The sequence below is a fragment of the Argentina anserina genome, chromosome 3 (genome assembly GCF_933775445.1).
Source record: "Argentina anserina chromosome 3, drPotAnse1.1, whole genome shotgun sequence".
Classification (NCBI taxonomy): Eukaryota; Viridiplantae; Streptophyta; class Magnoliopsida; order Rosales; family Rosaceae; genus Argentina; species Argentina anserina.
Genome location: NC_065874.1, coordinates 23,976,124 through 23,990,823, shown reverse-complemented (window position 1 = coordinate 23,990,823; position 14,700 = coordinate 23,976,124). Strand labels below are relative to the sequence as shown.

The 14,700-nt window shown below is 38.1% G+C and overlaps 2 protein-coding genes across 2 annotated transcripts; one reads left to right on the top strand and one right to left on the bottom strand.

Moving 5' to 3' along the window:
- Positions 1–1,848: 1,848 nt before the first annotated feature.
- Positions 1,849–9,347, top strand: LOC126789380 (protein TIC 100). The gene is made up of 11 exons (XM_050515526.1): positions 1,849–2,479; positions 2,577–2,648; positions 3,362–3,451; positions 3,554–3,727; positions 4,323–4,413; positions 5,299–5,361; positions 5,462–5,528; positions 6,071–6,174; positions 6,290–6,416; positions 6,795–7,525; positions 8,630–9,347. Exons 1-11 carry the CDS (start codon positions 1,869–1,871, stop codon positions 9,059–9,061), a joined length of 2,562 nt encoding a protein of 853 aa, XP_050371483.1. The 5' UTR covers positions 1,849–1,868; the 3' UTR covers positions 9,062–9,347.
- A 2,298-nt stretch (positions 9,348–11,645) lies between these two features.
- LOC126789382 (putative phytosulfokines 6) lies at positions 11,646–12,466 on the bottom strand. The gene is made up of 3 exons (XM_050515528.1): positions 12,316–12,466; positions 12,164–12,240; positions 11,646–12,071 (listed from the first exon to the last, which is right to left on the bottom strand). Exons 1-3 carry the CDS (start codon positions 12,410–12,412, stop codon positions 11,964–11,966), a joined length of 282 nt encoding a protein of 93 aa, XP_050371485.1. The 5' UTR covers positions 12,413–12,466; the 3' UTR covers positions 11,646–11,963.
- Between the last annotated feature and the right edge of the window lie 2,234 nt (positions 12,467–14,700).

The following is a 14,700-nucleotide window of genomic DNA, read 5'->3' as shown; positions in this document are numbered from 1 at the left end:
AAAGGCAAGTATATTTTTGTTCAAATAGGGGTAAAATTAGTAAGAAAATTAATGTTGGGTATGCATAGAAATTTGCTGAGCAACACCCTTTAATTATTGTGCCACCGTAGTCTTAACTTTAACTATTTAGTAACTGGGCACTCGATTGACCCAAGAGCCCTAGGCCGTGTTTGATACATAGGACACGTTGGGATGGGACTGTCATGCATAGTCCATGCCTCCATGGCCCACACATCCCAAAAGGAATTGTCTGTGAGATTTGGACTTGTGAAGTCCTATGTTTTTCTATGGCTTTATGGTAGAAGTTGTGGGAGGGTATTTGGAACTCTCACGCACGACAACCTCCTCCATGACTTCATCGCCAACCCCTCGATCCTTTGCCTCCTCGTCGGCTCCTTCCCTTGCCACATCACCATCGTTGTTGGGCTTCTCTCCCTCTACATCTCCACCTTCCCATACCATGTTGCCATTGTTAGGCTTCGCACCCTAAGTCACACTTCTATTACCGTCGTCAGACTCCTCCTTCTCATCACTAAGATAAATTATTGAAGCCAAGGTCATGTCGATTTATCATGTTTTCAACCGAGGTAGATACGTTTGTGCTGATGGTTTCTCTCCCCAAGACGTTTCTCTCCCCAAGACGTTTCTCTCACTTTTGATCTTTTCTATTGTTGGGGTTGAATATTCTAAGCGGAAAATTGTGAGAACTTGATAGGATTTATGAGCAATGATTTCGTGCTGTGCGAAATGTCAATCCCTATTATTCCACTGAAATCTTACTTTCAATACCAAATCTAGAGATCACAAGATTTCACTGGTTTTTTAATTTCTGCACATTCTTGTTTGGGGATTGTAGATCGGTGACGCTATTGTTGATTATAGTCTGGTGACACCAAACATGGGTTTGGATATTAGAGTATTGGGCTTGATAACGACTTTTTTGAATCGAAGGTCCAACTAAATTGTATTTCAGCAAGCAAAACTAAGATAACACACCCGAAAGCTGAGAATGAGAGCTATCTCTTCTGACTTAACAAACTAGCTATCCCTAAAAAAACTAGTCGAAACTAGAAGTCTTAGATAAAACTAGCTAAATAAAGTCAAGATTGACCCACATTTTCATAGTCACAAAGTGTAAAAACTAACTGAATACAAATGATGTAGAAACATGATAAATGTTTCACAACCACACCATTATAAGACTGTGACCTAATTTAATTTATGCCTGGTCAGTAGAGGGAGCGCACTCCTGCTCTGCTATAACATCTTTTGGAGCACACTCCTCCTCCATCACCATTTGAACCTCAGTTCCATATTTAGATAGCTTCTCACTAGATGGTAGAGAAGACACCACCTTAATTTACTTCTTCTTTGTTACTCGCTTCCTGTTATAAACCTTGGTCTTAGATTTCTTATACTCTAAAACCAACTCTCTAGCAGCCTTAGGTCAATTTGTACTTCCTTTATGACGACTTGGTTTACGTTTGGCTCTAGGAGAGACCCAAAATTTCACATTCTTATGCTGCACCACAATCGAATATTGTCCTCAACAGCAACAATACTAGATTTTCCACGAACAACGTAACACAGTAGTAGCAAGGCGCTTAAGATGGTTCACCAACGGAGCTCTATGACAGTTCCGTGTGACAAATGTTCCCCTAGTTTCTAATTTTAATTTATTTTATTGAAAAAAGAAAAGAAAGAAAAAGACAAATGAATTCATCCTTCTATTTAAAATAAAAACAAAAAACCCAAAACCCTCTCAATCTGTCTCTTCCGCTGTTGCTACACTCCTTATATTTCGCATAGAAACCACCGGACTCACTACACACTATCCTTATCTTCTTCTTCTTCTTCTTCTCACCGCAATGCCAGACCAAGCCTCCCCAATCCCCACCGACCCCGACCTCAAATCCCAACAACCCGACCCGGACGACCTCTCCTCCTCAGACTCCGAGCCCGACTACGACTCCGACGACTCCTCCGGCGCCAATGCCGGGCCCGACGAGGACCTCAAGTACCTCCGGCCCGGCGAGGTCATCCCGGAGGACAACAACACGCCGGAGGTGAACGTGAAGCTCTTCAATCAGGTCCTGGAGGGGAAGAGAGTGAGGAGGAGGCAGGATGAGGAGGACAGAGGGTACGTGTTTCATGAGGACTTGTTTGATTTTCCGGAGGACCCTGAGAAATGGCGGGAGGAGGACTTGAAGGAGCTTTGGGGCGATGCGCCGTTGGAGATGACCAAACCGGGGTGGGACCCGGTTTGGGCTGACGAGGAGGATTGGGAGATTGTTAGGGATGAGATTCGGGAGGGGAATGACCCGCCTATTGCGCCGTTTTATGTTCCGTATCGGAAGCCGTACCCGGTAATACCGGAGGATCATCATGACATTGCGAATCCCAAGGCTGTGATTGAGGAGCTGGATAGGATCGAGGAGTTTCTCACTTGGGTCAGCTATGTGTTCCCCGACGGCAGCTCGTATGTTTGTTTCTTTGTTAAGGTTGTTTCGAGCATTTTGTGTTTGGTTTTGAGTTTTACTAATGGAGTTGAGTTGTGGAATGTGTTTAATTTTAAGGTATGAGGGGACGGTGTGGGATGACTTGGCGCACGGCAAGGGAGTCTATGTTGCTGAACAGGGAATGGTCAGGTTGGTGTGTACATTTGATGATTTGATGAAATGTAGTTGGTTACGTTATTGATACCTGCTTACAACATTGTGTCTGATTACGACTGAAAGTTAGGGTGTGATGAGGTGAATCCACATTAAGTTATTGATACACAATTTGATGAACCAGTAGTTAAAGTAGCCTAGTTATCCAGGCTTATTGGCATTGCTGTTTATTTGTGCTTTTCTTTTGACGAACGGATCACTTCGTCTTACTTACTGATTCATGCTTGTAATATTTGTGCTTTATTATGATTGGATAAAGGTTAGGAAGAATGATGATACTCAGAAACCAAGAAACACAGTAAAAAAAGACAAGCTAAAACCATTATTCTCTACTGTCATTTGATCATTGATACACAATCTTTATCAAGCAGTAAGTTACAGTAGCCTAGTAGCCTTATTGGCATCGTTAGTTACAGGTGTGGTGGACAAAATATGCAACCTAGGATTCTGTAAATATTGCCGCAGGACCTATAGTCCACTAGTCCACCCTATCCTGGTTTCTCTTGTTGTAGACATATTAATTTAGAAGTTTCGTGTTGACAATTGTTAAGTATAGCTGTAATATATACATTCCATTCCTGCTCCATGTGAAGGGTTGTTCTCTCAACTGATAATTATGCTCAGCTTGACTTTCTGTTTTACTATGGTTTGTGTGATAACTGATAAGTGCTTCTGTTTCCTTTTCATAGGTACGAAGGTGAATGGCTTCAAAACAACATGGAGGGTCATGGGGTTGTTGAAGTTGACATACCTGACATAGAGCCTATTCCAGGTTCCAAGTAAGTTTACAATTCCTGTATAGTTGGATGCCATCACTTAGCAGTTAGAACCTCGGGATTCTATCCCATACACTGGTTGAGTAATTTGGTACCCTCTTTCAGGCTTGAAGCACAGATGCGTGCTGAAGGGCACATTATATCAAGAGACTATATGACCCCGGAAGACAAAGCATGGTTAGAGATGGATATTCAAGACAGCATTGATCTAGCAGGGGGGCAGTCTGTAATTCCTTTCTATGAAAATGATGACTGGATCAAACATTTTGGGAGGAAACCGTAAGTTATATCTTTCTGTTGGTTCTATCTGTATTTCATTGAATGACTTCTTAATTCTGTGCTCTTATAATTTTGGTAAGACCAGAAGATATGGGTAACTTATTACTATGTTATCTTAATAGTGCTATTTGTATGTAATATCAAATACTGAGCTAGTTGCTCATTGGGTTCAACTCCATAAGTTGTGTCAACCTGAGTCAAAATATCATTTTTTTCTTTGTTTGGACACATGGGTTCTTAATCTGATATTGTTAAGAATGCTGGAACAAGCAGGATTGTACAAACCTATGTGACCATGTGGATAGTCAAATAATTCTCAACATTCTCCATCAGAGAGATGTGGATAGTGTGGCATAGTCTGATGGTTTGGTGGTCATGATTTGAGAAGAATATGTTTTCTTTGTTGGTTTATATGTTCTGTGGCGGTTAAATTGTGAGGTTTAGCACATTTTTGCTCTTCCCAACCAGAAGATGGGAAGGTGTCATAGAGCTTGTAATTTGTCGTTTGGTATTTACGACTGCTCTGTGAGTCATGAATGTAAACTCTTTGCTGAAACTCGTTTTGCAATTTCATCTGTCTGTCATTCTATGTCAGGGAGAAAGGTCGATATCGCTATGCAGGTCAATGGAAGCATGCCAGAATGCATGGATGTGGAGTGTATGAAGTCAACGAGCGTACCATATATGTAAGTGCACGAGTTACAAGTAATTTCTTTTCATAAATTTACTGTTTATTTTATAGCCCTTTTATCATATAACAAAAAGCAATGGTTGTTTTTACTAGTAAAAGTAGGGAAAAAGACAGTTGATTACTGTAAAATATCAAGTTGGAATGATCAATTTATGGTAGTAAGTCATGCTAAATAATTAATAGTTTCAAAGGAAAAAACTGGGTTGCTGAGGTTTAAGATGTTATGGAAAATTGCTCCGGTACCATAGTTGTTGTATCAGTTACATTGTCAACTTTAATCTCCAAACTTCATTGTTGGATGGAAGTATCATACTCATCAACATTGTCACCAGTGCTTGCTCTGTTCATCCTGCCATAAATCTTCTTCTCAGCACCATTTTATGAAGCTTGTTCCTGTACTTCGTAAAAATCTTTGAGTATAACATATTTCGAAGTTTCAAGAACATTTTCTAATTTTAAGAAGAGATCCTATATGTAGTCCAGTGAATGAAGACTATTTATATTTAACCAACATCAAAATATTGATTCTTGTTTTCTGCTGCCACTATTTCTGATATAATGTACATAGCAATGATAGATATCCTTCAATGTCAAAAGAATCAAACTTCACCTCTTGGCTCAGAATTAGACCCCTTTTTTTCAACATCAGACCAGTTCTAAAACATAAATATAATATCTGGGAATTCTGTATATTTATTTGCAGCGATGCCATGTAAGTGTGTTTCAGTAAAAAAAAAAAAAACTAAATACCCTATTGGAGATGCTAATTATAATCAGCACTGAATTATTCCATAACTATGTCGTTATTTGCTTCTCGTAGTATCTAATGAGTATTATGTTGTTGGTCGAGTTAAGTACTTTATCTCATCGTGGCATACAGGGTAGGTTCTACTTTGGGGAGCTATTGGAGGATGATGCTGGTTGTGATGAGGATACATCAGCGGTTAGATATCTATTCATTGTTTTCGCTACACTTGGATGAAAATAAAAGAGAGTTTTACCATCTATGCAAAGATATGCTGAAATAGTTGGTTGTTTTTCAGCTGCATGCGGGTATTGCAGAAGTGGCTGCTGCCAAGGCTCGGATGTTTGTGAATAAGCCTGATGGAAGTATGTTTTCTGGATGCTAGTACTAAGTGTATTTGTCAGGATTTTAGTTTCAAATTTGTTATATTTTTAATCTGAAGATTTCAAACTGAAGAGGTTAACGGTTAAGACTCCAGTCAGGAATGCCGATCTGCAAAATGGCTGGTGTATTTTATTTGGATTTTCAGGTGTATGCATGCCACATAAAGTCGTATCCAAAGATAGTTGCTCATACCTACTACTTTTAATTAGGAGTTACCAATAGCATTTTTCTGGTATCCCATAACATTTGCACACATTTGTTTCTCTGCTTGGTTCTTTGGGTTCTTTCTTCATATTCTTCTAATGCTGTCTGTTTGCTTCTTTGGTATCTCTTTATTGTCTGACCTTCTGTGACATCAAAGTCAACTTTACTTGTTTTTGGACATTTATCAGTACTGGGAGTTTCAATTAGTATAATAAAGTATTCAGAAATTTCAATTCATGCTTGATTTATCTGACCCATTCCCCTTTTCGGAAACTATTTGACCCCTTCTTGGTTCATGATTATTGGAATTTTTTTACAGTGGTTAGGGAAGAGAGGGGCCCGTATAGTGATCCTCAACATCCTTACTTCTATGAAGAAGAAGATGTTTGGATGGCACCAGGCTTCATAAACCAATTTTATGAAGTAAGCTATAATCAATTATATATGACTTCTGAATTTTCTTTACTTGAAGACACGAAAATGAACATTTATATAGTTAGTTATAATCTGTAGTTTTTTTTTTAATTTTATTTGGCAGGTCCCTGATTACTGGAAAACATATGTGCATGAGGTCGATGAGGAAAGGGAAATGTGGTTGAACTCCTTCTATAAAGCTCCACTGAGAATACCTATGCCTGCTGAGCTTGAATACTGGTGGCAAAATGGTATTAATTTCGTAATCTATACTTTCCCCTTCCCCTTGAGGTTTCACTACATATTCAAGCACTCATTTATTTTACTTTTCTTTTTTCCTGTTATTCCCAAAAAATGTTAATTGAGCTGCACCAATGTGTAAATACACTAATATTCTCCCAATGAACAAAAACCTCCCCTCCCTTCAACATTTTGTTCTTCCCTTAAAGTTTGAGAGCTGTCCCCTGGGTAGGTAGGTTGGTTGCTTCTTGGCCTAAATTTGCCCCCTTCTCTTTGATCAGGTTATTCTGCTTTTTTCCCAAATAATCAGGAAACACATGCACTCTTTTTTGCTGAACCAGTAAGAACAAAATTATGTGTCTTACTGTATACTGGATTTTCTTGATCAGAGGAGACTCCAGAATTTGTTGTTGTTAACAAGGAACCAGAGCCTGATCCTGAAGACCCATCAAAGCTTGTATATACTGAAGATCCACTTATCCTTCACACCCGAACTGGACGGTTAATCAATTATGTTGAAGATGAAAAGCATGGCATTCGCCTGTTTTGGCAGCCGCCTCTGAATGATGGGGAAGAGGTGGACCCAGAGAAGGCAGAGCTACTTCCGCTAGGTTATGATGAGTTCTATGGACTAAACACTGGTGAGAAGAAACAAAACATATTGATGCGACTTGTATCAGCGGTGGAAAATGCTTGCAGGCCTGTTTTTGATAAACTAGAGAAATGGACTGAAGAGAAGAAGAAAGCAAGTGAGGTGAAGATGAAATTGATCGAAAAAGAACTAGAACTGATAGAGGCTGAACTGTGTCTGGAAGAGTTAATCGAGGATATGGATGAGGAGTTAAAGATAAAAGAGAAAGAGGAGGAGAAAAATGTGGAAATGGTCTCGCTGGATGAAGAAGATACTTCTCCATTGAGTAGCCAAGATGACAAAATTGAAGAGGGCGAAGAGGAAGAGGAAGATGAAGATGAAGATGAAGATGATGCTGCGCCATCAAGTTTTGGTTCTGTAAGTGCAGATCAGGATGCTAAGAAAAATGGCCAGAAGGGTAACAAACCTGGGCGATCTCCATTTTCCACTTCGTCATTGGCATTCGCTTCAAGTAGTCTTGTATCTGGGGTGAGATTTTAAACTTTTGATAAGTGTTTTTTCTTTCTTTCTTAATACACAATACCTCAATACAAGTCACAATGTCGCAGAATAGAAATTAGCATTGGATATCATGACCTATATGCTATCTGATGCCCGAGATTGAAATGTCTAGGCAGTCTTCATATCCACTTATATTTTTCATTTCCTGCATTTCAAGTTTTTGTTTTTGGGTAAATCCATGCCAAAAAGCTCTGTAACTTATACATCATAAGCTTGTAGATCAATTGATCATGTTTGTACACATTTTAAATCTAAGGTTGTGTGCATATGCACTGGAAGCTGTACCCTTGCCTTTCTGTGGGTGGTACCGTGAAGTTAACAACTTTACCTAACATTATATGTGTTTGCCCTTTTATTTTAATGTTGGCTTGTTTGATTATATTATGTTATAAAGGGTAAGTTGTGCCTGTTACCCTGAAAGAGAGCCTGGGTTTATAGTATAGACAGCTATGGATAGACACATATAGTCCATTAGCTTTGTACCTAATCAGAATCAGATTACTTGAAAATGGTTAAATATGTTTAGTAAAGAAATTTGTAGTATTCTGATAAATTGCTACATTGATTGATGATAACTGTTTCCCACCTTCCCTCAACTGGTTTAAGTCAGTACTTTTGAAGGTTGATTTGAATTTCATATCTTGTTCTGTGTGTAAAGAGCCCCTTGAAAAATTGCAATGGCTTACCATGATAAGTAGAATTTTTCATGAATTCAGACAACTGACTGGTCCTGTTACATACATTAGTTGGTGTGTCTGTATAAGAGTGCTGCTTAGAGCGTAGGTTATACTTACCAATAAACAAAGCATGGTCCAGCTTTCATTTTAATTTATGTGTTTAGCAGTTGTGAGCATATTATAATTATAGTAGTTCACCTTTGAATTTCAAGCAAAGAATGTTTTATATACATTTAGGAGCTTAGCTGTATACGCCTCAAGTTACTCACAGGCGTAATCTATTATTTTGAAGAATGATCTGCAGTTCCTTTACCTTTGTTGTTCCCTTATTTCACAGAATATGAAGAATTATCTGCATTTCCAGGATCTTACGCTTACTTTTCGAACTTTTCAGGTTCCATCCAGGCTGCAACAGTCATTCTTAGCATGGAAGAATAGTAAACCAATACCAAATACAACTACATCTTCATTCAATGTAGCCTCTTGTTGCAACTTGAAATCAGTTGACCTAGTGAGTTTCCCTCCATTGCTTGTCCCAAAAGTAAACTTGAAAGCTAGAAAGCAAAGACACTTGAACTTCCAAGCCAAGGTCTCTTCAAATAGGAGGATATCTCAGTTGCGGCATTCATCTCAAGTAAGCTTGCATCATTTAGCTTCTACGAACACCCGAATAATTCCAGGAGATATAAGATTGAGAAACAATAGTTGGCTGCATGCACCACCAGAGAGGGAGTCGGACTGTATATTGTCTTTGCACACACCATGTTATAATTTGGAGCCAAATGAAGAAATCATACATTCTGAGCCGCTTCCTCTCCTTTGTTAACATAATACTTGTACTCCAATTTGAAAAGGGTCAGTTTTGTAAGTCAACATTCTTTTGTAGCCATATTGTTATACATACTTGAGCAGTTGAGCTCTCCCCTCCAAGCCCTTGGAAAAAGAAAAGAGGTGGAAATGAGGATGAAGGTGCTTTGAGGTTAGATTTCCTTGTAGGTCTTAGAAGAGGGCAAGAGGGTCTGTGCGGTGACGTTCATTGTTATTTAATCTTTCTTAGTTTTTGTTGTATCTCTGTATCCCAGCCGCTAATAACTTCTTGGAGTATCGGAATATAACTCACTGTTGGTACTCTGCATATTCTGCATCATATTAGTTGATTAAAAAAATTATATCCCATATTTCAGTTAAAATTGTTCGGGTTTTTTTATTCCATCCTCAATAATTATGACGTTCTGAAATTTATATGCTGAACATTTTCCATCTTGCCTTCCAGAATGACCATTTTGAGATTATTTGCAGAACGAAAGCAATATGCCTCAGGTCATTCTGGTATATGAAGCATTTTGTCAGTGCTACAGTTGAAGGTTTTCATAGATAGATGTACTCAAAATTTATTATCATGTAGAATCACTAAAAGGATAATTCTTTGCTCTAGCATCACCTCTTCCTTTGCCTCCCTCACCGTGGTCTTCTAACCGGGATTCTAGTATATGCGTGCTGGGTTGACATTGTCGAAATTGAGCTCTTGGACAACTGCGTTTGAAGTCAGTCGCATATGTCTGCTTTTTAGTGCTTGAGAAATCTCATTGCTTCACATCTGAGGCTCTGATACATTCGTGTGATTTAGGTCGTTTTAATGTTAACAAATGGGAATATAAGGTGGCTTGTTTTGATATTGTACTTGCATCCAAAATCAGGTCGTTTCGTTAATAATAACTCTAATCTGATCTGAAGGAATTTTTTTTTTCTTCATGGCTCCTTGTTCCTTCTCATTTCTAATTAGTCACGAGCTTCTATTCCTCTGGATAGTGATTACTGGGGTGAGACACTTGGCGCAGGGGATAGTTTGCCCTACTGGATGGGATGCATAGTGCAAAATAATTGGCTAACTTTTACTAATTTCAATGACAAGTCGAATATTTTCAGAAGGGGTGGCTACTTTATAGGATTTATAGAGAAGCATGCCTATGCTGGACAACCAGGAAGTCACTACCTTCTTGTGATGTTTGGCAGAAAATTCCATGCATGGTTCTCCTGAGTTTAATTATTAAAGCAAAAGGTAGAAGGTACTGGGGAGATGATCAATCTATCCACTTCGGTAAATGGTAAAGCAGTTTAATATGTGATGTCTTGACTTTCATGTTGACAAGCAATTCTATAACATTGATCAGGCATAGCTTTTTGATTAGATTCATATAAACTTAAACACGAATAGGAATTGCAATTCTCACTTGTTTAAAAGTAGTCTTATATGCTAAAGGAAAAGCAAAAGAACCAGTCAGACTCCAATGTCTCGATGGGGAAAAGTGCTCTGGAGTTGTGCATCAATGAGTGTAAAGCAATCTATGTGCTTCTGATAATTGTAATTTTTATACTTTAATACCATACACATTTCCTCTTCTTTGTCATATATGTTTCCATGGGAATTTCTTCTCTGTAGCATCAACTTTGCCCATGCAGATGAGCCCTACATGCAAAGCTAGCAACTCTTCCAATGACAAAATCTAGTGGACAGGTTTTGACTCTGATTCTGTAATGGATATGCTATTGATAAATGGTATAACCAAAGAAGAAATAAATAGGCTACTGATGAATGGAACCTGGCTAAGAATGATCATATTCAAGTGTAATTGCAGACTTTGCAGTATACATCATGAGAGTGATGAGACCTATCACTGAACCACAAGCCACTGACTGAAGCCAGAAAACAACACATTGATAGTTCATTAATTTAGCTATTCACAGGATCAGCAAACGCATATAGGTTGGATTTAAGAGGTTATTGAATCAGTGTCTGTGATGCTCTTAATATCTTTGTATCACCAGATGATTTCAATTTCGATATATAGTGTATTGAATTCATTTCCTCTTCACGTCTCTTTGCATTTTATGCGACTAATTTCGATAAATTAGGTCTTGGTTTTCTATATAAGTATGATTTTACTCCAAGGAAAGAAGATGCCTATTCAATTTTGATGATGGTTGTGAGAATGCAATAACTAGTCAAGCCACTTTCTCCAACTCCAATATTTCAGGATGTGGGTGAGGTCATCTTAATCCTATGTTCTTTTCTCTAGCTGTAGGAATGAAATCTATCTGGCCTATAAATATCGATCATTAGCTCCCATCATTTCCATGTCACTGTCTTGTATCTGTCTAGGATTCTACATATTTAATGTAATAGAAGTTTGAATTTCTTTTTTAGCAGTTTATCTATAATCTTTGGTCATTTCCTACTCTCTGGTTTCTGGTTAGTGAACTCATTTATAGAAAGTTATTATCTTTCATTCAACACAAACTTAGCTTTGGACTACAAACGAAAACATAGCTGACTACCCAACTGTTTTGAAAGCTCCAGTTGCTGAAACATAGTGAATATAGGATCTGAAATCTATCTGTAAATTTACTGACCCTAACTTCCCAACTGTACAATCAATGTTGTCGCACCCCGTAATCACCTACCCGTATTCTAAACCTATATTGCTTTAAATTTCACATGTAACATCACCAAAAATATAACGAACAGATTTATTATTATAGATTTATAGACTAAGGCTTAGCTATATCACCATAATAGACTACAATACAGTTATTCATATCTGCACTAATATTGTAACACTTCCATTCTCGCAAAAGGAAGATTCTACAATCTGATAATTAATTTACTACTCATCACCAAGGGCAGATTATATTGAATAATATGATATGCTAGCTAGCTTTGATCAGCATCAAGGCTTATGGTTCTGGGTGTAGATGTAATCCAAGTGAGCTTCTGCAATTACCCTTCTCTTTACGCAGTCTTCATCTCCATCAACACAGGCTTCCAGTCCCATTAGCTGCAATGACATCCCACAGTGAAATAGTATAAGAAATAGGTTTCAAAGGATGAAACAAATCACAGCAAGACAAGGATGCAACTAAAACATACATTCATGAAGTCACTGCCTTCCAGCTCCACAAGTGAAAGCCCATCACTGATTTTCTTGAGCTTTGCCTCCTCTTGCCCTGATAAAGATGACAAGATTTAATTCATTACAATAACAAATAATGAAAAAGAGATGTTAAGGCACAGCCGGTAACCTTCTTTGTTCTGTAAAAGCCTGGCTGATATTGTTGAGGAAGAAATGATGAACACAATGCACAGAACAATAGCTCTTATTTGAAAGCTTCGCCTCATTGTTTAAACTCGGATGAAAGAAGATCAGAGGAGTGAGGGGGAGTGAGAGTAAGAGAGAAGTGGAAGTGGGGGGTTGTGAAGAGGAAGCTGGACATAAATACATGCAAAGAAAGCAGAAGCGTGAGTAGTCTCTGTGAGTCACAAGAAGGTTCCCTCCTCCACTCCAAATAAGGCAGTTCTGCAAACTATTACCAGATAAGGTGGGGACCCAACTTCCCCATGATACTCATATTATTATTATACTACAACAACAGCAGCAACAGCACCACTATACTTGAAATGAGAGAGAGCTTTGGTCACTTTTTGCCCCAGGTCAGAGAAAAACTAAATTTGCAGCTTCCACCGATACCAGGTCAATTCTACAGTAAATGACGCAAGCCCCGTCTTGGGAGTTCCTGACCAAGGCCTCCAGCGTGGCCCAAAGAAAATGGGGAAATCTGACGCGCCAACAGGGGAGAAAAACCCTCATTCGCGTGTCTTGTAGCGACCAAAAGGGACCGGCACGTGAAGCCCTTTTTTGTCATTTAGTGAGCATGCAGTGAGGTGTCATTGAGCTGTTGGTTTCTTTGAAATTAGTGACCAACGTGCAAATCATCGGGACCATTCAAGGTTGGAATATCAATTTGATCCAATGGTGCTTAATTAATAAGGGATGTGTTTGACTATTTAAGAGAGGGAACCAGATTTTATGACAATGGCAATATTACAACAATAGGAAGAAAAAAAAATCCCTATAAATACCTCTTCACATTCTCTTTTACCTATCACACTTCAAAAGTATTACAATATAATTTTTTTTATTTAGGCATTATTATTAAATAGGTATATATATTTCTCATTTTCACCAATTAAATTAATATAATATTAGATGAACAGTTATTGACCTGATCATGACCCTAACCCAACGGATGGAAGAAATTAGGGGTGGGCATAAAAAAACAGAAATCCCGATTTCGTCCCGATTCCATCCCGAAATTCATAGGCATGGAACGAGACGAGACAGAGGTCTAAAAACGTCTGTCCCGTCCTGATCTCGATCCTGTCCCGTTTTATAATAGTGGGACGAATAATTTATATCCCGCTTCGTCCCGTCCCACCTTTAATGAAAACTTAAAAATTCTTATATATTTGTATCAAAATGAAACTAATATATGTTCTTAATAACTCTAAAATTATATCAACTCAAATAGTAATAGTAAATTATAATATTTTGAACATAATATGCATTTTTTTTGTTAAAATTTCATTATTGAATGTTAGTTTGTTAATGAAAAGTAAAAATATAGCTTTTTATTTAACTTCATAGGAAGGTGAGATTTGTCCCGTCCCAACTAGGATTAATCCCGAGTGTGATGCATTCTTAAAAACCCTCGTTTTGTCCCGATCCCATCCCGATTCAAAAAAGTGGGATGAGATGTGGGATGAGATGTGAGATGAGCCTCATTCCGTCCCATGCCCACCCCTAGAAGAAATTGTCTAGTGACAGTGAATAATGTACTGACTTGCTATCCCATGACCGGACTTATTGACCTAACAGTTGAACTTGCTCTACGAGTGAAGAGTAGTCTTCTGCAGACCTCCAAAGACTCCAAAATCGGTTGCACTGTGTGAGGTTTTGACAGTCTTCACAAGTCAAACCTTTGTTTTTGGGACAATGATGACAGCTGCAGCCCATCATTTTTGTGGTGTTTTGCTTAAACTAGGGAAAGAGACATCATGCTAAAGCTTGGCAATATATTGCTCTTGCTCCAACATTTATATGCTATTGGTGTTTTGAGTGGCAAAATCACCCATGTTAGTTGCATCACTGACCATGACTTTACTCTATCCAAGTAGTTGTTAATGTGTGTGACAGTAATTAAATCATTGGATTATATGTGAATTTACTAGTAGAAAATTTTGAGATAACATCTATATATTTAAAGTAATTGAATATTTACTATGAGAGATTGTCCAATGAGGACCATCTTTATAAGGATTAATTGAGGTTTTTCTTAGTAATTGTTATTTACACATATGTTTCGATTATAATTTTTTATCTCAACCGTTGAGATTTTAAACATGTATAAGTAGATCACTTATATAAAGTTTCAGTCAACTTAATAATTGTTAATGTATCACTGTAGACCAATTAGCTTTAAACCATCATTGGTACTTAATAATTGTTAAGGTATCAATGTAGACCAATTAGCTTTGAACCATTATTGGTGCGCTGATGGTGGAGGAGTATCACTTGGATTCTGAGCATCCTAAACCTCTTTAGAGAACGTCAGTTTTCCATGATTAAA